The sequence below is a fragment of the Numenius arquata genome, chromosome 1, assembly GCF_964106895.1.
Source record: "Numenius arquata chromosome 1, bNumArq3.hap1.1, whole genome shotgun sequence".
In the NCBI taxonomy this organism is placed as follows: domain Eukaryota; kingdom Metazoa; phylum Chordata; class Aves; order Charadriiformes; family Scolopacidae; genus Numenius; species Numenius arquata.
The window spans coordinates 25,544,335-25,570,874 of NC_133576.1; the positions used below are offsets into that span (position 1 = coordinate 25,544,335).

Consider the following 26,540-nt stretch of genomic DNA (forward strand, 5'->3'; position numbering starts at 1 on the left):
TCGAGCCGACTACAGAAGCTGCGGTGGGTGGAAGCTTTTCCGAGGTGGCACATGAAGCCTGGAGCAGGATCTGCCTGCTGGGTGGGACAGCCTCTGCTGCTGGTGTCTCCATCATCACAGGATGAACTGTGGCAGGACGGAGAGAGGAGGAGGAGGACGCAGAGGGCAGAGTGACCACTGCGGAGGATCCAAGAGGACAAAAGGCATCAATGACTGAGGGTACAGAAGAGGTGGTGAGTGACAGCAGTTATAAACGCTGTTTCTTCCCTCAAACGGGTGGGGAGGCTGCAGGGTTCTCAAGCAAGGCCTGTCCTCTATCATTCTGCAAATTCTTCAGGCAATATAGAATGTTGTTCTCCAGAAAGCAGTAGTCACTGCTCCTTCCTCCTCACACTTACTCTCCCTGACATTTGGCACAAATCATGTTCCTCAGATGGATGTGCTTCTCTCCTGATGGTGGATCACAGAACCTCTGAGCCCCTCTGGCAATGCTTAGCCTGGGGCACTGGGGACTCCTTACTCCTCTCTGCTTTTCTCATAAGCCATTTGTAGGGAATGTGCTGTGCTAGCTTGGATAAGCCCGGGAAGGGGAGTAAACAGAAATCTTGCCATAGCAGCAAATGGGAAATACTTTAAATACCTTTTCTTTTTTTACTCCACTGACCACGGTCCCCACCCTCCCTCTCTAGTTCTAGCCAGCCCTTTCAGGACTTTTCTCCTGGCCTCACTTTCTGGTATGGGTTTTGCCAAAGGAGATGGGAGAAAGGTGGTGGGAAGGCAGGACCCCAGCCAGCTTTCTAGGTACCCTGAATACGGGTAAGAAATTGCCTGTTCCCTTTCCTTCCTGTGCGTGAGCTCGGTCAGGATTCCTCTTGTTGCCATCGGAGGCCGTGGTGAAAGCTGTGCAACTTAAGCTTCTGTTTGTACATATTCCTGCCCAGCTTTTGAGGGTTTGGGGTTCTTTTTCTTCAGGTGATTTAGTTTCTGATAAAGAGTTTTGTTTCCTTACCTTTTGTTGAGAGTTTAAAGCTTTGTTATTTGGCAAATACAAATGCCTGTTTACAACTTACTCTGGAGAACCAGTTGTAGATGGAGAGGCCCTTTTTCGCTGGAGACAAGATCCATAGGAATCAACGCTGCCATGAATTTGATATCATCTATCTTAAAAAAACCCAATGGTTAAACAGCTTCGGTGAGAGAGGAAAGTAGATGCCTGTGTTGATACCGAGTTACTGATGCTGCGGAGCTTAAAGGAACTTCCAGGCTAACACAAATAACCACTGTGGCTGTAGTTCCAACCCAGTGCATCTTACCTGTGTGGGCACAAGGCACGCACAGTAACTTTCCATTGAGGCTGCACTGTAGACTTGCAGCTCCGCAAAGCAGCCCCTAAGGTTCGGCAAATTTTACAGGGTTGCTGAAAGGGGTGTATGTGGGGGACATGAGAGAAACACAGTCAACAAAAAGCCTGCTCTTCTGTGATGGAAACAAAAAGGGATGGCTGAAAATGGTGATGCTATCCTGAACCTGACCACTGAGACCTTGCTTGCGGCAATAGATGGCTCTGAATGGAAGGTGCTTTTAAATGGTGCTTTGTAGACACTTAATTAGACCCAGGAGTTGGGGTCACAGAAGCATCTGGTTCCATTTGTTGTCCTCCTTTGGACTGGCTGGCTGACCTTAGCAAGTAATTTCATCCTCCTCTACCTCATTTCCCCATGTGTGATAGCAGGGTGATCACATAGGCCTCCTCTGAAAAATGGGTTTAAGCCTTGCTGATACACAGCAGCACCTCGCACCTGAGTGTTGGTGTGGTCGAGAGCTGGGAGACCCCGTGGGGTGCTGCCTGCAGAGGTCTGTCCACGGCGGGCGCTGGGGTCCAGCTGCCCCAGGATGTGAGGAAGGAGGTCTACCAAAACCGTTCTGGTGGTGGTGTCTCTCTCATTAACCTTGCTAACTTGCGAGCTGCTGGTTTCCTTCTGACTCTTAGGAGTGTGACGGAGGGAGTTGGGTCTCATGTGTTGCCTTGGTAGAATTACTGTGAAAAGCCACAGCTTGCCTCCAGTCCCTGGGTGCTCAGACGCATTGCGCGTAACATCCCCTGCCTGCCTCACTGAGATCTCAAACCCCAGAAATTCTCAGAAATGCAATGACACAGCATCTTAGCCATTGCCCTTCCTGGGTGACAGCAGGAGCCGTGGGCTGTAAATGTTTAGAAACACCGGCAGCTCTGTTGCCTGTACTTTCCCCTGCTGTGGAAAAGGCCCACTCTTTCCTGACACTCGTGTAGCTCCCTGCTGCGGCCGCCCGGCGTTTCCTGCGTCAGCGTGGCACGTTGGCACCAGAGCTGAGCGTGGTCGGGACCACGTTGTCCCCGCACTCTGAGAAGCGTCCCACCTGGGTCTGCTGTTGCTTCTCAGCCCCGATGTGGGGCTGGGTCACACTGGCAAGAGGGAGGGTGCTGCCTGGTTTGGCCAGAATGGGGTCTGGTCCTGGTGTGCCACCGGTGTTTGCTCAGGGGAGAGCAAGGTGTCCTGCTGCACCAACTAGCCAAAACCTCGCTGTCTTGCCATGGCAAGGGTCTCAGCTCCTGTTTTCTGCCCCACTTGCTGTCCTCACAGCTTGCTAGATGAGTCGATGCATTGAAATGGCTGTATATAGGAACAGACAGACATCAGAAAGGTGAAAAGCAGGTTCGCAGGGCACAGGAAACTTGTGGGACCAGAGAAGAAGCAGGAGAAACTGAGCTGCTAAGTTGGGATCCACACTGGGCAGCATTGTATGCTTGCATGCTGCACACAGATGTACATGGTCCAAACAGCATCTGTATAAGGGATGTGAAAGGCACCAGGACCCTTTTTCTTTGCTTCAGTGTGCAGCATCAAGTCTGTGCTGACAGGTGACTCAGATGTTTCTGAGGAGTTTATCTCTTAATTTCCTGGTGATAAGGGCCAAAACCTCCTTATGTGTATGTACAGGGCCACATAATGAATGGACTTCTGTTTGCTATCATAGATCCACCATCTAATAAATAAATTACAGTCACAGATGACAGCAACTTTGGGATCCACAGTGACATGTCAAAGAGGCTTATCCAAGGTCTTCTAGGAGAAGGAACATCTTATGCCTGCATATATACATCCCAGAGGCTGCACTGGTAGGACAAATCCCTACAGTGACTCTGCAGCTTATCAAGAGAGTTATGCTGATGGCTTGCATTTGAAGTTAAGACCTTCCTTTGTGTGTGGGAACTGTATAAGGGCCATTCAGGGCTCCTCCTGGGAATAAATGCCTTTGGTAATGAATGTATTACCCAGTTGTTTGTGCTCAGTCTCCTGGATCACTTCTCATCCTCCCACCCCATCCATCCCTCCTCTCTGGAGTTAGAATAGTGTAGTAGAATAAAACATTGTACAGGACATCAGTTATTCATGCATTTGTTAAGCTGATGATTTCTGGAGAGCGTCAGATCTTGACCGAAAGATTACTTAGATGGCAGTAACAAGTTGTCTTTCTGGATATATTTCTAAGAGTAGCTGTTCTTCCAATATCTTCCTTGGATAGCTAGTCCATCCCCTCTCTGGTGATGAAGGGGCATATTGTAGTTAATACAGTTGTTGTGTATTTATCACTGCTAAAAATGGAAGAAGGCTGTTCTGTTAATCTATCTGGCTTCTTGTGTAAGACATTAATTGCATCATGCCAGCAAACTTTTGCTTGGACTGCAACATGTTTTGTAGCACTAGTAATGTCACTGAAATTACTAGAATAAGAGGCTGAAAGTTAGATCCTAAATCTAGGATCATTATAGATGATGGAAGTCAGTGTCAGAAAAGCTATACTGAAATGCACTGTCTAAAAGAATAACTGTCTGATGGGATGCTGGCATCTGCTCTAGCCTCAGTCGTTGCTGTGAACCACAGATTGTCAAACTGCTCTGTCTAAGAAGTTTCCATTCCTTCAGACCAGGCTTAAATTAGGTGTCTTTTATGAGGTCTGGCTGTTGACACATACTTACAGGAAGAAAAGAAGAAAACGAGTCTGAGAGAGGCAACACCTGGGGCTGATGATGTGGTATTATGGATATCACAAGGAAACCATTTCTCTTCAAGCAATCTGCACAAGTCACAGTTTCAAAGCTTCAATTTACCCTCTTTTTAGAGAAGATTTAAAAGTTTCTGCAGCTAGCTGTTTCAACCCTGACAGGTTGTGTCACTATTTTTGGAATATTTCCACTGTGTACAGGCAAAGCAGTGCTCTCGGTTTGCATGTAACAGGCTCCAAGCCACTGAGTCAGCATCCCCACCAAACCCTTGGCCAAAGCTTTATTTTGAGTTCATATTTGATCTTCATATTTGCACCACTTCATTCAAGCCGGACTTCTTCTTTCCTTGGCTCTGCATAAGGCAGATGTGAAGAGGAGGTGGTATGTGGCCTTCATCAGCCAAATGGCTGAAGCTCTATGTGGAAGCCACCAGTTCCTCAGCATTTCACAGTGCAGGGGCAACTCCCCCTGCCAGGGCTGACTCTGCTTTGTTCTCACTCCAGCCACTTTCCACAATTCCCTCCGTCCTGCAAAAAAAGCTACAGTAAAGGGGAAGGGAATGTGCCATTGTGAAGCCCTCAGCTACTGTGCAGGGCAACACAGATGGAGCCCATAAGATGCAAACCCAGCAGAGCTCCCAAGAATACGGTTAGTCTTATCTAAAGCTTCTCCTCTATACCATCTGGTATTCCAATCAAGATCACATTCACTGTTCTCCCCACAAACTGTGCCTCACCAAAGGCCTGTCTTTGTGAGAAATTTAGAGGTATGAATTTGCAATACTCTTTGTCATCTTTCATTGTGAGGGTCTCAGGTGGGTGGTGAGTGCAGGGTGTCTGACTCTTCTTTCAGGGAATAGTATCCCATGCAAATGCCATTTAATATGACCTAAGCTTCATACCAGAGGACATGGTGCAAATTACCAGATGGGCTACAAATCCACACTGACTTATTGCATGCTGACTTTCCTAAGAAGAACATACTAAGTGTATTTGTACTCTTCCTTTTCTACTAGATCTAATAACAGTCTCTTTTTTTTTTTTTTTTATGAGCCTCAGGGATGAATGTTTATTGGCTCATCACTAAGTTGAAGACTTAGAGCTGGTAACAGCTACATATTGTCTCTTGAGATGTTGCTTTCAGATGTGTGGGAGACTGTCACCTTTACATGAAAATGTAAGTATGATACTTACATTCCCTGTGAGGAAACAGCTTAGTGTATTACAAGGAACAGAAGAGTGAAAGAGAGAGCGAGCAACAAAAGCAAATGTATGCGAGTACAGCACTTTGTGGCTTTTGCAGTGGAAACAATACTACAGAGATAGCAGTGGCTGCGAAGAAACAACCCCATTGTCATGGCTGCATTCGGTCCTCTGCTCTACTGTGCCTCAGAAGACGGAGATGTCTAGCAATGTGGTGGGCTAACCAGAGGCCAAGCATCCTCAGCCATGGGCTGACAGGCTGGACTGAAGACAGGTCCAGCACCACCATCCTGGGAGATGTCTCCTCTTCTGTCAGTGCCCTGTTTTTTTCTAGCTGGCTTGCGTTTAGCCCAGCAGTGTTACTTCCTGTGTAACGCACAGGAGAGAGGGTGTCTGCAGCCAGCAGAAGAGCGTGAGGGCATGGTTCTCTGCAGACCTCACCTTGTCCTGCCCAGCACAACTCGGGACAGTGTTTGGGCTGTGGCAGCATGCAGCTGTAAGCAGCAGCTCTCGCTGTGCCTGTCCCACTCCTTGGGGAGCATCGCTGGGTGGTACGGGGGGCTGCTCTGCCAGCGCTCCCTGCTTTAGCTGTTTTCAGGACACGCGTCCCACACCGCGTTGCTGAAGATACATGCTGCCTCCAGAGCTCCTCTGGCAATACCCCACAGCTGCTGTGCTTTCCAGAAATATCCATTTGCCTTCAGACACCCTCTCCTTAATGCCTTCCCTTGGAGGGGGGAAACAGAGATGTAAGCGCAGGGGCTTCCAGTCCTTTCCTCACAGTAACATCCAGAAAATCCCTTCCTTCTAAAATGGGGATCGAAACCGACTCAGGACTACAGCATGACGTTGTCTTGCCCTTCAAGAGAGAGGGTAAAGCAGCAAGAATATTGCTATTTCCTCACCTCTCATCTGCCAGGAAGGCTGAGGTTAGAGATACAGGGTGCTTTCTCCTTCTACAGCTGGGTCTGATGGTGCAGGAGGTTTCTGAAGCTAGTTAGAAAAGGGGCTGCTTGGTGGGATGGACCAGGCACATGCTAGGATCTCATGGGGAGTCCTTGCTGCAGGTGGGTGGTGTGCACCTTTGCTGGGTGGGCTGTGCTTTTGTTGTACAAAATCTCTAAGTGAGTTGATTATGTGCGCACACCTCCAAGTGCTCAGGAATGCCAAGGCCTGGTGTCACTACTGTGATGCACAGTGGGCAGGGGACATCAGCTGTTAAGCCTTCACCGCCTCTCTTGAGTGAGTGCCTCTTCACTGCTCACAGCCAGCATTTTTGAGCAGACTTTTTGTATACTTTAGGACTGGTTTCTTGCTCCTATCTACCTGTTACTCTGGAAGGAAAAAGGATGGCACGTTTATTGTGCTGTAGCTGGTCTGCCGGAGAATAGGGGCTTTCAGTCTGAGTCATTGCAGCTGTGATTTTACACGAACATGGGCATCTGGGCATAACAGACTTGATTAACTGGAAGTAGTGGCCTTCGTTATGAATACAGGGCATCCTTTTTAGTCTTCTGCTGCTGCTGTGGAGGTTTACCTCTCCTCTCTCTCTCGCCTTCACACACATACGTCTTTCCATTTGTATTTCATCTGTACCAATCCCAGTTTCTGCCTGCAGCTCCGCAGCAGGCAGTACCCGGCGAGCAGGATGGCACCGAGCAGGCTCTGTCCGTGCACGGAGCACAAGGATGGTCCCTGTCCCAGCACATTTGCAATCTCAGTGTGCTGACAGACAGACAAAGCACAGGGGGACACTGGAAGCAGGTGGTGGCTTTGAGGGATGTTACCTTGAGGAAGAAGCGAGACAAGGTTGACTAGAGCGTGGACAGTGGTTTCAGCATGTCCCGGAGTCTCCCTCTACTCTGCTTTATGGACCCAGCAAAAAAAACCCAACAAAAACCCGAAGCAGGAGAGATTGGGGTTACTGCCTTTGCCCAAAGCCCTGTAGGTGCTCGGGCTGGAAGCAGATGTGTCCAAGCATGCAGACCTTGCACGTACCTGCTGGCGTGGCTGGGGAGAGTGGTCCCCACATCCCCCCGGGGCTGGTGGTGGCCAGCACAGGCTGCTTGGCTGGGGAGACACCTGGGCACAGCTGTCCCTGCCCTCAGCTGGTTTTTCTCCAGGGAGAGCAGAGGTCAGGCACAGAGATGTCATCTTGCTGCTGTTGCTTCCTCTCTCCTTTTGCGTGTACCTCCCTTGTGCATTCTTTGTAAAGAAACAATAATGAAAATAAGGAAGAAAAGCTAGATTTTCCTGCCATGTGCAGAGGCAGCAATGCTGTGACCATACAGCGTTTTACCTCAGGCAACTTTTTCTCCATTTGTGCAAAAAGGGGTAATTTTTACCAGTGTAAGTACCAGTTAGAAGATGGCAAAGCTGGAAAAAGGGAGGTGTCTTAAAAGACCTTCCTATAACTTCAAGGAAGCAGAATGAAATGAATGAACGAGAAGGATTTATCTAATACCGTACCACGGCTGTGCCACAGCTTTTCTTTTGTCATCTTTCTTGGTCTACATCTGCCACTGTAGCAGAGTGTGCACTGTGCTGGGGATGGTATGATTCAAAATCCTCGCCTCCCCATCTGTTTCATATTGGAATCAGGAATAAAGACTTTATTAGCTCCTCACGTGTGTTTGGACCTAACTCCCATGCCTCCTCACGGCTTCTTTCCTCGCCATCTTTCCCACACCACGCAGCTTCAGGGCTAGTTTCTGGCTAGACCTAAAGCGGTGTTTTTTCATCCCCTTCCATGCTCATCCCTCTTTCACAGCTTGCTCAAACGGCCGGCCATGCCTACAGGACACCTTCATGTGGCATTGGCCAGCCCCTGGTAGATCTCCTACACATCGTCCGACAGCCATCGGCTACCTGCTGGGGGTCCTGGGCTTGCTGTCCCTTCGCTGCTACTGAGGCTATGGGGGAACAGAAGCATTCCCTCTACCCCCCAGCCCAAAAACTGCATCTGTCCACAAGGATAGTGGTATGCGGATGCTGGAGTTGAACTCTTTGGGTGAACATTGAAGAAGATGAGAGCCCTGGCTGGCCCTCCAGCTGGATAGAGAGACCTCGAGGGCATTCCTGCATTTTAGTGTGCATTTTCCTGGTCGCTGCATGTTGGTCCCGTCCTGATACAACACACCATCAAGAGGGATTTCTCCTGTGGTTTTTGTGCCTGTGCTAGAAATGAGAAGTGGTGGGGTGAGAGCTGGGAGGAAGGGAGGAGGGCACGAGGGCTGTACCGACACGTCCCACGACCGCTTGCACACAGCAGAAAATCCTTTTCACCTGCCAGGAGCTGTCATTAGACAAGGCAACACTGGATTTTTTTTGACCCTGAAAATGAACTTTAGGAGGATTTTCCTAGTCGAGTGCTTGCTGCTTTTATTTCCCAGTGTAAAATGTGAGTTTTCCTTACTTTTTTTTTTTTTTCTCTGTGGGGCTTGCATTGTTAAAATTGTATTTCAAACCATTTACAACTTGGTGGGGTGTTACTGATAAGAAGCTAATTCCACTTTCCCAATGAGTGAAGACCTTTGGGTTATTGCTATTATTATTTGATTTAATTTTAACCGGGGGGGGGGGGGGGCGAGGGGGGCAGGACATGAGTCTCCTATTCCAGTTATAATAATAAGCTGTAAACAGTTTTGGTTTTAAGTTAATGAGCCTTAATTTGACACATGTATAATAAGAAATCTCAGCATGTAGTTTTCTCTCTGCCCTCGAGGTAGCTTGTACTACATTAGAGATCCAGTTCATGGTGCATTATCACATTTAATTTCCTTTTCTTATCAAAGATGAGCAAATCTTTTGAAAGTGCAAATTACATTCTTCCATAAATATTAACAGAAAGAGTGATATATCTCAGTGTCTTCAGTGGAGTTGAAGAAGTCTTAAGATGCGAAAACAGCAAGCAAATACATACACCTGTTATGTTTTGTGTATTATTGCTCTCATTATTTTTAAAAATATTAATCTAAAAACTTAATTAAGGTGTTAACTCATAGATTAGAGAAAGGTTATAAGAGATGGAAACAATACAATCATGCATAGATTTTTTTTTTTCCCTCTGTTCATTCTACTACAAATTTTATGTATGGTGGTTTAATGCTTTGCTTTTTCTCCAGAACAAAATTAATAGATAAATAAGGAATTTATTTTTTTTTATGTGATATATAAAACATCTTCCCCAGCAGAAAGGAAGATTATTCCCTTGATTATTTCGAAGGGAAAACTTGTTTCAAAGATTTCCTTACTTCTTTAAAATTACTATGGGAGCTTTTCACCCTTTCTTGTGACTGCAAGTGAGCTTTACGCTGCTGGTTCAGCTCTTTCTGTCCCTTGGAGTGCATTTCAGTTTGCATTAGCAGAAATGCTGTTTCATTAGCTAAACACATTTTTAGTATCATATATGTGGGATACTCAGCTTTCCATTAGCAAGACTGGAAATCAGATAAAACATCCAGAGGATATGTCTAGGTGCCCTGTCCATAAAAATGCCACTGAATTATCCTGGAAAACTTATTTTTTTTTCTTCTGGAGACAAAAAAATAGATGAATCTGTTATGCAGAGAAATCCTATTACATGTGTAAGCAGAAACAAGTACCAGAATTCAAATATTTGGGTATAATCTGCAGTGTCATCTGTGTGGAGAATAGCTGCTTCCAAGACTGTTTGGTTGATAGCTTGATTTGAGAATACTTCATTAGCTATGTCAAATACCTTGTAAGAAACGCAATAGTGAAATAACAGCCTCTCCTTAGACTGGGGGTGACTTGACTATTTTAGTTCTTTGATTATCTCTAGTATTGTTAGTTTCATGAAATAGCAACTGGATTTTGGTTTCGCCTCTGTGATATAGTTTATCATTGTCCTAGATACCAGGAATGAAGGACTGCAATAAAAATATGCATAAACATAATTTTTCTCTCTGGGGGGAAAAAGTGCTTAAAATATGTAAAATTAGAGCAGAATCAGCTCTATCTGGTGATGTGAAGAGAAATCCCCTCCCGCTGATTGGCTTTATCCTGTAAATTGAAGAGGAATGAACATAAGAAAATGGCAAATGAAATAAGCTGTGGCTCTGAGTGCGCATTCGGTTATCAGTGAGCTTATCCCACCTGACACTTGTCAACACTTTTCTACCTCCTCCTGCAAATTTTCCACCTGCCACGGGGGTGGAGACAGTACCTTACTTAAGACAGGTTTCGTGGTGTTTTTGGCAGTGTTAGGTTGATGGTTGGACACGATGATCTTAAAGGTCCCTTTCTTACCTAGACGATTCTATGATTCTAAGTGTCCTCCGGACAAACTTTGGACTCCGAAGTCCCGGTTCACCAGAGATGGGCCTTGCAAAGGCTGTGAAGGTGATTAGGGGGCAGAGGGCACGCCACCCGGGCACAGCCCAAGGAGTACATCCTCTCCATTGGTAGTAACATGAGTGATGCTTAGCAGCCTTGGCTTTCCTGGATATCACCGTCAACAGCCACACACTATGTGCTGCCCAGTCCTTGTAGCACCTTTGGGAAGCACCTACTCTTACCTGTTCTGGAGAGGGGACCTGCAAAGAGAAAAGATGTTTTTGGCCTTTGCTTATGTCTTGATACCTCCAGTGCCTGATCAGCTCACAGGATGTGGTTAGTTGTTTTTTTCTCTCTGCCTTACTTGCCCCATCATAATCTTGTGCTAGAAAAATCAAGTGGATATATTCCACTGGGACAGGGTGCTGGGAATGGGTGAGGATGGGGCACTGCAAGCTGGCAGCACTGGGTCTACCTCCAGTCCAGTGCATTACACTCGCTCACTGCTTGACACGGACCACTATTATTATTATTGGCATCACTATTATTGCTGAACTGACACCACTGTCCAGGGCCACTGCTAGTTTGTGTTCTCGCTGTCTGCAGTAATGTTTGCAGTGGTGGGTGCTCTGAGTACCAGCGTGTTCTGCATGCAAAACACACAGAAGTGACCTTAGTTTCTGGAAGGGTTAAGTTCGTGGGCAGCCATGAATCTTGCATCCAAAATCACTCAAAATAAGTCAGCCAGAATATAAAGCCAGATTTTGAAAGCCAGGCTCTTATCTTCCTCATGTCTCAAAATGAAATTGGGTGCTGATATTTATCTAATGAACAATCAAGAGGTGTCTTGGAGCAGGGGAAGAAGACAGCATCAGTAACTCAGGGAGGCTTAGGCAACTCGGAGGTGGGTAGCAAGTGACAACCTTTTGGGTGACTGCTGCGGTTGCTGAGCGCGGCAGCGGGGGCTGCTGGAGACACTGATGATGTGCTTCCCTTTACAGGCTCTGTCACCAACTGGATTTACATGGCTGTGAATGAGACGGCTCTTCTCAACATCACTGCTGGTGGGAGTGTATACGAGGTAGCGTGGGTGAGAGACAGAACGAAGTTGCTTCAGATAAAAGACAGGACAGTTAAGTACTATGCGAACAAGGAGCAGTGCAGGTGTAAGGTATTTCCAAATGGGACTCTGCAAATACAGCAGGTAGTAAAAGAGGACAGTGGAAAGTACACGGTGACTGTTTATCAGCAGGATGGAAAATTGGAGACAGAAGAAAATACAATGTTCATCGTTCAGGGTGAGTTTTTGCTCTTCCCATACCGTTTTGTCATACTTTAATGCTAGCAGGGAGTTAGGACCGTGCAGCTGCTCAACACACTTACTCCCTAGTGAGATGGAGGAGAGAATCAGAAGAGTAAAAGTGAGGAAAAACTCATGGGATGAGATAAAGACAGTATAATAGAGTTCATTCACTGCTTCCCATCAGCAGGCTGGTGTTCAGCCATCTCCATGAGAGCAGGGCAACATCACACACAAAGGTTACTTGGGAAGACAAGCACCATAATGTGCCCCCCTTCCTCCTTCTTCCCCCAGATTTATAAACTGACCATGACATCATATCGCATGGAATATCCCTTTGGTCAGTTGGGGTCAGCTGTCCCGGCTGTGTCTCCTCCCAACTTTTTCTGTACTCCCAGCCCACCTTCTGGTGGGGTGGTGTGAGGAGCAGAAAAGGCCTTGACTGCCTAGCACCAACCAAACATACCAGTGCACTATCAACTATTCCCATCCCAAATCCAAAATACAGCACTATATCAGTAAAAAAGTTAACTGTACCCCAACTGAAACCACGACACATTCCCAGCTTAGCTGAATAAGACTTGGTATTCCCGCTCTCTCCTACAGTCTTTCCTACTCATTGCGCCCCTGTTTGTTTTGGGAGGACATTGGTGAGATGTACCTCTTCCCTCCCGCAGTCTGCTGCTCTTCTTCCTTCTCTTGCTCCTGTTGATGCCCTCTGGTCCCCTGCTTCTTTCTGGCTCCCCTCTCTGCCAGGTTTCTGTGTGTGCCCGAGCAAGCAGCTGTGAGCACATCGGTGTTGGCAGCAGGATGAGTGCAGGCAGCCCTCTCGGTTCCTGAGCTGGGGCAGCACCATGCAAGCGGGGCTGTGCTCCTGGCAGCACCCCACTTCCAGAAACCTCACGCAGCAACCTATGTGAGGTACGCCTGTGGATGATGCACTGTCTGGCACTTCTGGTGCTATTTCACGGGCAGCGAGTTATGACTTTTAGTCTCTAGCTACTGCTCCAGCCAGGTGAGCACCTTGCATTGCATCTGCCAGCCTCCTGAGGAGAGCTCAGGAGCCCAGGTGGCACTAAATGCCTGTATTTAAGCAATGCGATCCCACTCCATTTTTTGCTCTAACATAAAAAATAGCCAGGAGTCACCTTCCCTGAGATACACCACAATGGGAGTTGAATTTGCAGGGGAAGAAGAACCCTGCACCCTATCCTTCTGTAGCATAACAACAAATATGAAGATTGTGTTGTACAAAACATGCTTCAGCAGATGCCTGGGGATTTCAGCTGCATGGGTTCGAATCATGAAGACAGCCTCCACTCCTGTGCTGTATCTTATCCTGAGAGATCAGAGCAGTAGCAGCCCAAAGCTTTTGGGATGAGTAGGGAAGATGGGGATGGCTATTCTGCTCCTTTATGGCTGCTGCCACTTCTCCATACCTTCAAGCTATAGGGCAGCATGGGTTTTTTTCCCAGTGAGAGGATGATTTTACTCTGTCCTTCAGGCAGCAGGCACATCTCTGCCAACCTCTTGAGTCTGTAGGCACTAGCTGGCACTGCAGAAATGATGGCTTGATGAGACAGCAATGACAGCTGGAATGGTTTTAGCAGGGTTTCTCTGCAGTGGGAGGCCCTGTGGCTAACGGACTGCTGAGCAAGTGAGGGTGTCTCACTACTTCGGGAATTATTGCAAACTGTCTACAGATTCAGGAAGTCATCAGGGCCTGATGCTGTTTCCTCATGCTTTAAGCCACTGAGCTGTCATTGGGCTGTCCTGGGTTCAATTTCAGGTTAAGGTTCCAACTGAGCTATGTGCTGCATGATTTCATCTACTGCATAGCAGAGAGGTTGCCTTACCCCTGATAGGTGGTTTTGCAAGTAAAGTCTTTTAGTAACTGTCGGGTGCTAGAGCCGTTTGTCAGCCAGATTGTACTTTGTTACTAGGGTTGGAAAAACAAACAGTTTTTCCACAAAAAAAAAAAAAAAAGTTTAAATGATATCATCACACCACTCCATCACTGGTACCTGAACTCTAGTGTTTCACACTAAGATGTTCTCCTGAATGATAGCTTAGAGCTTGCAGAGAGGGAGTGGGCTTAACATGGGGGCTTAACATCTGGGTGGCTGCAGATGTCACAGCATGAACCTAGACTGCATTTGCTACGAGCAGCCCTTATTGGCATTAAAGTTTATGATCTCTATAACTTACACTGCCTGTAACTAGAGGTGGCCCTGGCATGTTTTTGTTTACCTGGTCTAAAAGGTAGAAATTAATTTTTTTTCCATCGGATGTCCCTGCCAGTTGCCCCTAGTTGAGGAAAGCCCCGCAGGCTTTTCTGGCTCTTTCAGTGCCACCAGCAATAGAGAATCTGGAACCAAAATGCAACTGCTGTTTGCAGGACATAAAAAGAAATAGAAATCGGTTCTCTCTGTCGTAACCTCATTGAGAGCCAAGAGGTGCCTGTTTTGTGTTTTCTATTCTGTTTTGGTGCTGTGGCTGTCGTGCTAGCTGAGTGCCATTGGCAGTACCTAAAGCATCACATAAAGCATCTGTTTGTAAGTACATCACATAAGTAGCTGTTTGTCCCTCCGTAGAGGAAATCTCTCCTGATGGCCATGGGCAGGTCAGAGCTGACTTCATTTGCACCAAAACATTGGGGCCGGAGTTGGAGGGGGCTGTGGCTCTGAGTCCCTCCCATCCGCTGCCTCCCCCAAAAACACACTTCCTCCCCTCGCCTGCCTGCCTGCCTGGCTGTGAGCCAGGCTGAGCCTGAAAGTAGTCTGGCCATGGGGCTGCAGCTCTGCTTTGCTAGGCTAAATATACTCCATTTTCTTTATTATTGCCATGTTACTTCTGTAGTAGAGGTCTAATTTGCTCTTCATTCTTCTCTCACCTAATTAGCTGGCTTTACTCCCTTACTGCTTATTGGGGGCTAATTCTCTCTTCTGCTTAATAATGGAGGTTTTCAAAAGCAGAAACCATATCAGACGTGCCTGTCCCTTCTCTTCTTTTTCAGAGCCTGTCCCTCAGCCAATCATCAGTTCTGAATGCAGGAATAAAACTATATCTGTCAAGTGCGAAGTGAAGCAGAAGACTAAAGACGATATATTTACAATAGAACTGACTCAAGATAAAGTTAAAAAAATCCAAAAGAATGCAACAAAGGTGGAAATGCACGTGCGGAATTCTGGGATGTTCAGATGTGTCGTTAAGAACCAAATCAGTGAAAAAATGGCTGAAAAAGTAATTAAGTGCTCAGGTAAAAAAACTATTTTTGCCAGAATCTGCTAGGGTGGATCCATAATGCCTGACACAGTAGCATGTATCTGTAGGACTGGCCCAGGTGCCAGGAGCACCGTTTGTTCCTGGTACCCAGTGTTGTGAGTCTACCACCGCTGCAGTTATTGGGAGCCGATGCTACTGTGGTAGCCGGGATGTGAGTCATGCTTTCTGCTTGGCGTTCCCCAGCCCCGCATCTCCACCCTCCCCACCCTGCTGCTGCCTGCCCCACTGCTACCCTTGTGGCATCTCTGCTCTAACAGCAGGGAGGAAAAGCGGGAGGCAATGGGATGTGAGGTGGGCCATGTTCCTCCTCTCTTCCTGCAGCCGGAGGTGGGTTTTGCTCAGTGGGTCCTAGAGTTCTCTGGAAGAGGAGGAGAGGTTTTTCTGGAGTCAAGAGCCTTGTGGGTGGAAGGGAGATGCCTAGGGTGCAATGAGATGCTGCTTCCCCTGGGGGTGAAGTACTGCAGGCTGCCAGCAAGATCAGCCTGGCCGAGGGGTTAATTAACAAGACAGATACTCTTGCTCATTTTCTCCCTCCCCTCCACCACTGCTGACTCTTCTTTCAAAAATTGCCAGAGGTATCCTGGCAGACTTTTTGGTGTCAGCATCCTGATAGACTCAAGTGGTGTCAACTACCATTAGTGGCAGACCAATGAAGTAAAGGAGAAAGTAAGGAGGTCGGCCTGGAAGTGTTTTAATCAAACACAGCAGTCTACAAAAGGCAGAAAGTACTTTCTCCCTTATTTTTATCCTCCTTTATTCTTTTAAAACTAATGGAACTTCCCAAAGGTTGACTTCAGTAGACCAGTCAAAAGCCAAAGAGTTGACTTCAGTAAGACAGTATAAAACTACTCAAGCTACCATGACATAAATTAACAGCTTACTTTTTTGAAAATATGACTTGGGATATTCTCCTATGTATATGAAGCCATGGTATGAATTTCAGGGAATTTGTTCTTGATTTAAATATTTAAATCCTTATGGTGGGGAGATCAGTTGGACATTATTTTTCTTCTCTCCATGATCATGCCTATGAAGGTGGTGGCTGCCTGCTACCTGTGGCTGTGGGTGAGTGCTCTTACAAGGGGAAAAATAAGCTGCTTGTACTCTCTAGCTTAGTCTAGAAATCAGGAGGGAGGTTATTGAGAATTTAGCTGAGCTTTGGGGTTGCATGGCTCAGATAAGCATAGCTCAAACGTACCACGGATTTCCTTACTCACTTGAAGTGTCATCTTTCTAAATTGCAAATGCAGAAAAAGAACTGAAGGAATTGCATTTTAAATGGGCAGAGTTATGCTGCAAATTATTAGGTGGGCAAAAGAAGTCATCACTACTCCCCTGTAAAAGTTTTGAAAGTTAAGGCAAAATCAAGGGACAGATCATATTGGTATGACACAGGATGTGGTGCTCATTTCAAAGTTCAATTTTCTAGTGTGGTACTGGGGAAGAGTCTTTGAATTGTCTGGGCTTGGGTTCATCCCACCTAACTGCGAGTACTTCACTTAAGTCACTTTCTTGCTCTAGATTCCCACTAGAGCTAGTGGAGAGTGTGGGGCTCACAAGAGCTGGCTCAGCATTTCCAATTTCCAGATATTTGTGCCATAGCAAATTTAGGGAAAGTCCAAGTCTGAAGGCCAGCCCATGGTGTGAGAAGGGAGGGAGCAAGTCTTAAGGTACAGAGGCCTTACTGAAGCGATCTAAGGTCTGAGAGGCTGACTGAAGGCCAAATTGCTGAGGGATGGGGTGGTCTCTGCCCTCCTGTGCAGCCCTTGCCTCCTGAAGGATCCCTCTGATGTCTAAAATAGCCAAAAAAGGGTTGTTTTCTGCTGCATGAGCTGCCTGACCTGATGGACTGCACAGTCCCATTGGTGCTAACATTGGGAAGGGGCTGGTGTGTGGGGGAGTGGGATGTGGCAGGGATTTTGAAGCCAGGTATGAAAACATGCTGCTGGATTAGGTTCATTTAAGGCAGGGCAAACTAGTCCAAACACGTTGTCTTAATGAGGAAATGCTGGTGGAAGCTGGCCATCCCAGGGCTCAAGCCAGGCAAGCATGGGCCTGCTTGCATTGATGGGATAGGCAGACGTTAGCCATCAGCTAGATGGTTTAATTTCACTTCTTCTCACCCTTGAGAGATGCTCTTCTTTCCCAGGGTGAGTTGGGTGAGAGTTTGTTTTTTCTCAAATCCTTAACAGAGAAATAAAAGGCTTGCCACACTGATCTTTAAGGTACAAATATAGCATTTCTGAGACACCCAAAAACCCACTAAAACCATGTAGCGCTACCCTTCCTACTCAAACTAAAAACCCCTCAAACTTTTCTATGTGGTGGCAGGACTCTGTCAGCTCCATAGCTGATTAAAAATCCCTCAGCTTGCAGTCCAACCTTCTTCCAACCCTACTGCCTTCCATGAACATCTGGTCCTGCATTCGAGGCCTATCACCTTGAATTTTGACCTCTAGCAGGCAAGGCATGCTTCCAGTGGGCTTCAGCTCAGCTAACTTTTCACAGAAGTGTGACTGAGTGTGAATCTGCCTGGGCTCATCTAACTGTCATCTGGGAGAAATAGGCATGTAAAGGGCAAAATATACCTCAGTATAACACTAGCAGCTAAAATGGGTGAGAAGCGCCATATCACTTGTCTTTTTTTTTCCACTGTGGCAGCCCGGGTTGATGGTGGTCTTTAGACTGTAGATGTCTCGGCTTTGATGTCATCACTCTTTGCCCACCATGTGCATGACCAGTGAATGTTAAGGGTGGTACCAGTGGTGTTGTCCCCTTTGGAGCTTTGTCCTCCAAGAAGTGAAGGAAGGTGCACTTCTGCTGGGTTCAGCTCCACGGATGAGCCTGTGCTCGAGCATGAACACTGAATGCCAGAAAGACAGCCCAAGAAGGAGGTGGCAATGGAAGGCCAGCATCCAACAGACCTTATCTGGTGAAAATAAGGAACACTAATATAAGTTTTTGCTCACCAGGCAAATGGAACTCTCATTTTGAGACTGTGGACTATTTGGTTATATTCTTTTCCATTTCACTATTTTTGCATACAACCAAAAATTGAAGAGGAAGTACCAAAATACTATGAAGCAAGTTAGTTTCAGCGTTTCCAGCTCAGTAGGAAGTACTTTAAAAGTTTGTTTTTGTTAGATGCAGAGCAGTGCCTGGATGGTCATAGTCCTTAAAAGGGTCCATTTCTAGCAGGAACAGGGCATTTGTGGTAATTTAAATAAGATGAGCTGGCACACTTGAATGCTCTGATTTCAATTTTCTGCAGAACTTGAATCCATCAGGCAGAAATCAAAATTGCTGGGGGAGGGGAACCTCAATCCGTTCTACTCCTACCACCAGTACGGTGCCAAATACCAGTAATAGATGCCCAGAACCTGAAGAAGGGTCGCAGGTCAACCAAAGAGCATCTGGAGAGCAGCACAAAGGAATTCCAGCCACTCCAGCCAGTAAGTCAGCTTCATCGGTGACCCAACTTAAATGTCTCTATGCAAACGCATGTAGCATAGGCAATAAACAAGAGGAGGTAGAGATGTGCGCACACTTGCAGGGCTATGATCCTATTGGTATCACAGAGATGTGGTGGGACGGCTCTTGTGACAGGAGTGTTGGAATGGAAGAATACAGGCTCATCAGGAAGGACAAGCAGGGGAGATGAGGAGGGGGTCCATGGTTCTCCACCTGGGGATGGATGAGGAGCTGACCGAGAGCTTATGGGTGAAGATTAAAGGGAGGACATGGACAGGTGATGTTACAGTGGGGGTCTGCTACACACCACCCAGCCAGGAAGACCGAGTGGAGGAGGCCCTCTATAGACAGATAGCAGCAACCTCACATTCACAAGCCCTGGTCCTCATGGGGGACTTCAGCCACCCCAATATCTGTTGGAGGGACAACACAGCAGGGCATGAGCAATCCAGGAGCTTCCTGGCATGCGTCAATGATAACGTCCTTCAAGCGATAGAAGAGCCACCAAGGAGAGGCACCATGCTGGACCTTGTTCTCACCAACAAGGAGGGGCTGGTGGGAAATGTGAAGCTCAAGTGCAGGCTTGGCTGCAGTGACCATGAGATGGTGGAGTTCAAGATCCTTAGGGGGAAGAGGAGGGCGCACAGCAAGCTCACTACCCTGGACTTCAGGAGAGCAGACTTTGGCCTCTTGAGGGATCTGCTTGGTAGAGTACCTTGGGATAAAGCCCTGAAGGGAAGAGGGGCCCAAGAAAGCTGGCTAATATCCAAGGATCACCTCCTCCAAGCTCAGGGGCAATGCATCCAAATAAAAAGGAAGAGTCAGGCAAAAACCACCGGGAGGCCTGCATGGATGCACAAGGAGCTCCTGGACAAACCCAAACCGAAAAAGGAAGCCTACAGAGGGTAGAAGCAAGGACAGCTAGCCTGGCAGAAATTGTCCGAGCAATCAGAGATCAGATTAGCAAAGCTAAAGCCCAAATAGATTTAAATCTGGCCAGTGACCAAGAAAAGCTTCTATAGGTATGTCAGCGACAGAAGGAAGACTAGGGAAAATGTGGGCCTTCTCAAGAAGGAAAAGGGAGACCTGGTTACCCAGGATACGGACAAGGCTGAGCTACTCAATGACTTTTTTGCCTCGGTCTTCACCGGCAAGTGCTCTAGCCACACTGCCCAAGTCACAGAAGGCAAAGGCAGGGCCTGGGAGAATGAGGAACCGGCCACTGTAGGAGAAGACTGGCTTCAAGACCATCTAAGGCATCTGAAGGTGCACAAGTCCTTGAGACCTGATGAGATATACCTGTGAGTCCTGAGGGAACAGGTGGATGAGGTTGCTAAGCCACTATCCATAATATTTGAGAAGTGGTGGCAGTCTGGTGAAGTTCCCGCTGACTGGAAAAAGGGAAACATAACGCCCATGTTTAAAAAGGGAAAAAAGGAAGACCCGTGGAGCTACAGGCCAGTGAGTGTCACATCTGTGCCCGCCAAGATCATGGATCAGATCCTTCTGGAAACTATGCTATAAGACATGTGGAAAATAAGGAGGTGATTGTGACAGCCAACACGGCTTCACTAAGGGCAAATCATGCCTGGCACATTTGTTGTGCATCTACGATGGTGTTACAGCATTAGTGGATAGGGGAAGAGCAACTGATGTCATCTACCTGGACTTGTACAAAACATTTGACACTGTCCCACACGACATCCTTGTCTCTAAATTGGAGAGACATGGATTTGAAGGATGGACCTCTCAATGAATAAGGAATTGGCTGGATGACCACACTCAAAGAGTTGTAGTCAATGGCTTTATGTCCAAGTGGTGACCAGCTCTGGGGCCTCCAACATAAGAAGGACGTGGACGTGTTGGAGTAAGTCCAGAGGAAGACCACGAAAATAATCAGAGGGCTGGAGCTCCTCTCCTATGAAGACAGGCTGAGAGAGTTGGGGTTGTTCAGCCTGGAGAAGAGAAGGCTCTGGAGAGACCTTACAGCGGCCTTCCAGTACCTAAAGGGGGCCTACAGGAGAGATGGGGAGGGACTCTTTATCAGGGAGTGTAGCGATAGGACAAGAGGAAACAGTTTTAAACTGAAAAAGGGGAGATTTTGATGAGATATTAGGAAGAAATTCTTTACTGCCAGGGTGGTGAGACACTGAAACAGGTTGCTTGCAGAAGCTGTGGATGCCCCATCCCTGGAGGTGTTCAAGGCCAGGATGGATGGGGCTTTGAGCAACCTGGTCTAGTGGGAGGTGTCCCTTCCCATGGCAGTGGGGGTGGAACTAGATGATTTTTAATGTCCCTTCCACCCAAACCATTCTGTGACTCTATGATTCCATGAAAATTCTCCACAATGAGGACCAGCAACTTTCTGCTGTGTACAGAGAAAAGGCAAAGAGTGGGCTGTCTCACTGGGGCTGCCTTTACAGTCAATGGAAGAAAATACAGAATTCTTGGTAAACATTGAGAAAGTTATTTCTTTCCCGCTAACATCCTCTTTCATTCCCTTAACTAGGCCAGCTGGACCTTTATCTCATCTTAAGCATAGCAGGAGGTGCAATCTTCTTTGTCATCTTCGTGATTTTGCTTATTTATTGTATCAGGAAGAAGAAAGCAGAAAGGCTTGAAGATGATGGTAAGTGTTTAAGGGGCATTATGTTGCAATCCAGCCACCTAAAATCTTAGAGCTTCCTGCTGAGAGCAGTCCTGTGGGCAGGAGCATGCTCTCTGCATTGGCATGAGTAATACCCTGGTTTTGGCATATCATGAGTCTCAGGAGATCGGCTGGCATTGCCAATCTCAGTTTCTGATATATGCCTGAACAAAAGACTTCTTGTTCTCAAGCCCTTTTGTTTATTCATGAGGGAAGAATTGCTCCTCTAAAGCTCGGCCAAGGCCACTAGTTGTGAGCATCCGTGAGGCTGAAATATACAATTAGATATCCCATCAGCAGATTTATTTTCATTAAATTTATGTGGTATGAAATTAGGATCTTTGAAATCATTAGTCCCATTTGAAAATATTGTAGATAGTGAGAAGGGCAAGAAGGGCTCAGCTTATCTGTAAGTTTCCTCAGGCATCTCACAAAACTTGTCCTCTCTACAAAACAATGTCCTTTGCGGCCTATTAACACTGGAGGTCCAACTTGGGGCACTTTAAAGACCTGAGGTTTTCAGACTGGGCAGAAATTCCACCTGTTGTCCAGAATTCATGCCTCTTTAGGACCACAGGAAATACTCTGCCGGAGTCTTCTCTGAGAGCAGGCTCTCAGTCTTGACAGAGAGGTCACCTTGAATTACATCCTGGGCGTTGCTGCTAGTTTGGGTGGATAGAGGATATGGAGCTGCCACTCCACGAAGAGTTGTCTGGTCCACCTGGAAGGGGAGTAACTTCTGCTTCATATGTGCCTGATTGTGGGATCCTTCTGTCATTGCAGAAGAGGAGCGAATGATACGGGCTCGCCAGCTGGACAGTGAAATGGTGGTGCGGGAGCTCCCTCAGACGCCGTGCAATCCCACCCCGAAGCAGCTGCGAGTGCAGCAGCGGCCGCTGCCGCAGCCCCAGGTCCAGCAGCAAGCACTGCCCCCACGGCCCAGGCCCCGCACTCAGCAGCGGACTCCAAACCACCCCAGAGAAAGACCTTGAACATTTGCCCTGGGAGGGACAGTGGTGTCTCCGCTCCACCTCTCACAGGGGAAAAGAAAGTTTCCGATAGCCAGGAACCCCTCCTGCCCAGCCTTGCCTAATGCTTAACTATGAAACGGCAGCTTTCATTGCAGGAAATTAGAGAGAGCATCAAATGGAGATGGATAGACCCAGTGGAGGAGATTCAAGGTGATGGGCATTCATCCCTGTGGCCATTTTTCTTCAAGTGTCTCCGTATTAGGGTGTGGAGCATTGAGCCTTGAAACCTGTGTCTTTCTGTGGTTCACTTGTTTTTACCACACCTTGTCTTCGTGCTTTTGGGATGGATTATATCAAGAAGAAGCTAAAGTTCTAGTGAAACAACATGGGCCTAAGGATCTTACAGGGTTTTGTCACTTATCTTTCCTTTCTCCTGCCACGCATTTGGACAGCCCTCTGGCTTCAGCATCAAATGCATGACCTCCTGGATCAAAAAATAGTTGTATGCAATTAAATGCTTGTCTGAAGTTGAAAGAATCGGTGTCATCTAATGGAGAGAAGAAAATACTGAAGGGATATGTGAGAGCCTTGAAGTGTCTGTGTGGGAAAAATGCAAGTGGGAAAGGAGTAAACTTTTCACTTTCTTGAACATGTTTAGGACAAGACCCATGGGCTTAAATTAAAGCAAGGGAGAGTTCAGATTTTATTTCTTTTTTTTTTGCAAGCAAAGCACTGAAATAGATTTCTGGGAGAGGAGCTCCAGCACTGGGGGTTTCAAAGGCCAGATGAGGCAACCATCTGTGAGACATCCTTGTCCTGCTGAGGGCCAGGGGAATGTTCTACACGGCCTCTCCAAGGACTGTTTCAGCTCAGTTTTCCGCAACTCCTTGCTGGCAAATAAAATGAAACTTTATTCTCAGCATAGGTCTGTTTGGCTATCCAGACAATTCTTTTGTCATAGAAGAGGTCTGGTACCATTGGCTCATGAAACAAGTGTTACAAACTGCCAAGCAGTCTGATTACTACTGGCATTGTCTGAATTGTCGTGGCTGTCCATCGTAGGGCCTCCTGCTGACGGTGAGGGACCGTGTCCCTTGATTTTGCTGGTGAGCACCTGATGTATAACCAGATGATGACAGAGAACTGCTCAGGGATCTCCTTCCCAAAGGGAAAGGTTGGACTACAATAACTGCGCCTGCATCACCCTCCACATGCTGGTCAAACACTGGTTGCTCCTCTGGTCCTTGGAGATGTTCAAAACCGCCTCTATGGGACAACTGAGGAGCCGAGAGGACAGGCCTTTTTAGAGCAATGCCAAAATGGGAACACTGGGCCATCTGGTGTAAGAGGCAGCGCAGGTGGAAGAGGAGAGAGCTGTGAGAGCCACAAAGCATGAGACATCCAGCTAGCATGTTGTTGCATTAGGCAGAAGAATGTGTAGTACCTTGTTCAGGCTTGACTATCCTACAGGTGCCAGGGGAGATAAAACAGCCATCCTTTGTTTCTCCTCAAAAATGTGACTATTTTTTTCGTCTGGTACAAGGGCAGGAAAGTAACTTGTTAGGGAGAAGGAGGTCTCTGCCTCCTCCAGAGCTCAGTCCCTTTGCTTGAACTCTGATGGTGGACACAGCCCCGGGAGTGTCACTTGCTCTCACCTTTGCTTTCTGCAGCTTATTTTAGGGCTTTTGCTATTTAAAGTTGCATTTGGTAAATGTTTCATTGTTTATTTTGTAACATATGCTATATCCCTGTAGTGAATGAATAAATGTAAGAGTGGGTGGAGAGGACCTTATTTCACGTCTGTGCTGGTGCTTCAGTATCTGGATCTCTGGTACAAAGGAGGCAAGAAAAATGTTTTGGTCCCTGAGCCACAGAAATTTGGACGCAGGAGGTTTCACACTGATCCCTGGGAGGTACTGGCTGCCACCTGAGTGCTGGTGGGCTCAGGTTGGTGTGGGTGAGCACAGCCGCCGTGCCCACCTGCCTGCTGTGGCAGCACGCTCTGCCTGTCCTGTGTGGCTGGAGCTTTGTTGGTGCCCTCTCCAGACCAAGCAGCCAAGCTGGGACTCCTCTATTGTTATGGGAGCACTGGTCCTTCCTGGGAGAGAGGGAGGGTTACTGGGACCTGAGGAGGAGGGCGGGCTCCTCCTGGGACACCCCCCCCACACACACTGATTAGCACTCTCTGTGTCCTGGGGATTAACAGAGCTGCAGGAATGCTTTGGAGATGCTTCATCCCCACAGCTGAGGCTGGGTGAGCTTCTGTGATGCCTCTAAGAGACTCTCCCAAACTTTCTACCAGCTGCTGCCCAGGCCTTCCTTTGCCTGGGGCTGGTGCAGGTGGGGTGACACTTGCCACAGCTCCTTGTAGAGGAGCACTGGTGTGTGCATGAGGTAGTGCCAGGGTGACTCTGGCCCAGTAGAGAAGTGTGCTTGCCTTTCTGGCAAGGAACTGCAGCATGAAACTAAGTCACGCCCAGGATAGGAACAGGAGGCAAGAAGCTTTTCTACTCTTGGTCACAAACTGGGTCCAAACCTGCCATCAAGACTGGGCTCGAGACTACCCTGTGAACCATGGGAACCTTTGTTGACTCCTGGGGAGCGGGGCCACCAGCCTGAGTACAGGGCAAGCCAGAGGCCACAGCAGTGGGCATGAGTGAAGTATGGAGGTGTGTGCTTTAATACTGCCCTCCACCTGGCTGAGAGAAGCACTCTCAGCCTCCACCAACTCAGGTGGTCCTCTGGTCTCCTCTGGATTATTAGACTCTTTTCAGCTAAATGTTTCTCTCACGTGCCAAGAGGCTCAAAACTAAGTGAAAAGAGCTGAGTTTATCCCTGTTGGGCAGATTAACACCAAAACACAGTCCTCCATCAGGCAGACAAGAAAATACTACGGGCACAGGAAGCACAAAAATAGTATGAGTGCCCCTGGTGCAATGGGAGTCAGGGCAATACTTATTTTTGATTGATGCCTTTTTTCTTTACAGTCACCATTGTGTGTGAGAAGTCTTGTGTTTGTTCCTGATGTGCTGCAACAGATGACACTTGTACAGTCCCAAGTTCTACTTGGTGCCAACTTGAGAAATCAGCATTTTTTCTGAATGTGTGTCATGGAGCATTCAAATCTCGGGTTTTTATGCTGTAGAGGATGTTTCAGTTCTGGAAAATGAGCTGACAGTGAGACCTGAGAAATAACAGTAAGTGCTTGGTTCTTCTTTCGTAGACACATCTACCAGTGAGTCACACAAGATAAAGTGTTTTACTCCATCTTCTTAAGGGGGTTGAGACGAGAGGGCTGACGTGTGCTGGACCACGCTCTGTAAGGACGCTGCCTTGTCCTCCCCAATTGGAGAGATGCAGTTTATGCTGCCCGGGTGTTAGCAGGGATCAGGTTTTTTTGGTGAGGTACTGCAGAGCCATTGCTGAAGGAATGGGAGGAACATGCAGCCTCGTGATCAACACAGGTCTGTAGCGGTGCTGTGGTCCTGCAGTGCTCTCTGGTTCTGCAGTATGAGTAGGCACCCAAAAGAACAATGGTTGGTTCTCTCACTCTTAATCTGCCTGACATCAGCAGCGCTTGCTGCCTAGACTTGACCTTTCTAGTAAAGTAGACAAGACCTGCTTGTATCTCAGACAGGTATTAGACAGTCTAGAGGGAGGCTCTCTTGCTTCTGACACAGGCATTGCTGGAGCCAGCTAGACAATTTCATTTCTAAAATAAAACTCAGAGCCTGTAAAAGGTCAAGTAGGAAACCATGGGTAGTTCAAATATCTTTCTTGGGATGCTTGCCAAAATAATGTTGTGGGGAAAAGACACCTATTTTGTCCTTATTCTGCAACAGATTTTCAGGGTCTCGCATGGAGATAAACCCCAGCTGGGACTGTGCTGCCCATCAGCTCGCTTCTCTGTTGTGACAGACATAATCTCCTCAACCATGCTGAAGCCTTGCAAAAGGCTTAAGAAATGCTGGGTTTGTCTTTCAAGCTGTAGTCCTCTGTGGCTGTGCTATAGGCAACAGGCAGGAGCAGAGTTCAGCTAGGTGGGCAAGGTGCTCCACCAATGCTCCTTACAGAGGAGCTGTGTAGTGAGCAGGCTGGCATGGCTGTCACCTTCTGATCCCCAAACTGGCTGATGGTCACCCTGGGCCCAGAAGGACCGAGGGGCTTGTTCATGTGTTGTGAGTGATAATGTCAAAGGTATGGCCTCAGACTTTTGGATAAGATCAGTTTCTAGTAGCTATTAAGCTTGTGAAATAACCCTGTTGGGAGATATTATCTCATGCTGTGGGAAGGAAGATAAGAGTTAATTGAAGGCGAGCAC

At 47.4% G+C, this 26,540-nt stretch overlaps 1 protein-coding gene across 1 annotated transcript; it reads left to right on the forward strand.

Annotated features, from left to right (window-relative positions):
• The first annotated feature begins 8,517 nt into the window (after positions 1–8,517).
• Positions 8,518–24,009, forward strand: CD2 (CD2 molecule). Its single transcript, XM_074158334.1, has 5 exons — positions 8,518–8,647; positions 11,547–11,843; positions 14,862–15,104; positions 21,111–21,230; positions 22,032–24,009. The coding sequence occupies exons 1-5, from the start codon at positions 8,587–8,589 to the stop codon at positions 22,238–22,240; spliced, it is 930 nt and encodes a 309-aa protein (XP_074014435.1). The 5' UTR covers positions 8,518–8,586; the 3' UTR covers positions 22,241–24,009.
• Positions 24,010–26,540: the final 2,531 nt, after the last annotated feature.

What these genes read in the sequence shown, in the direction of transcription:
- CD2 (XM_074158334.1), top strand. Translation starts at nt 8,587, where the DNA reads ATGAACTTTAGGAGGATTTTCCTAGTCGAGTGCTTGCTGCTTTTATTT. An exon ending in TACAATGTTCATCGTTCAGG is followed by an intron (nt 11,844 to 14,861) that starts GTGAGTTTTTGC and finishes CTTCTTTTTCAG; the next exon opens with AGCCTGTCCCTCAGCCAATC. An exon ending in AGAAAGGCTTGAAGATGATG is followed by an intron (nt 21,231 to 22,031) that starts GTAAGTGTTTAA and finishes CTGTCATTGCAG; the next exon opens with AAGAGGAGCGAATGATACGG.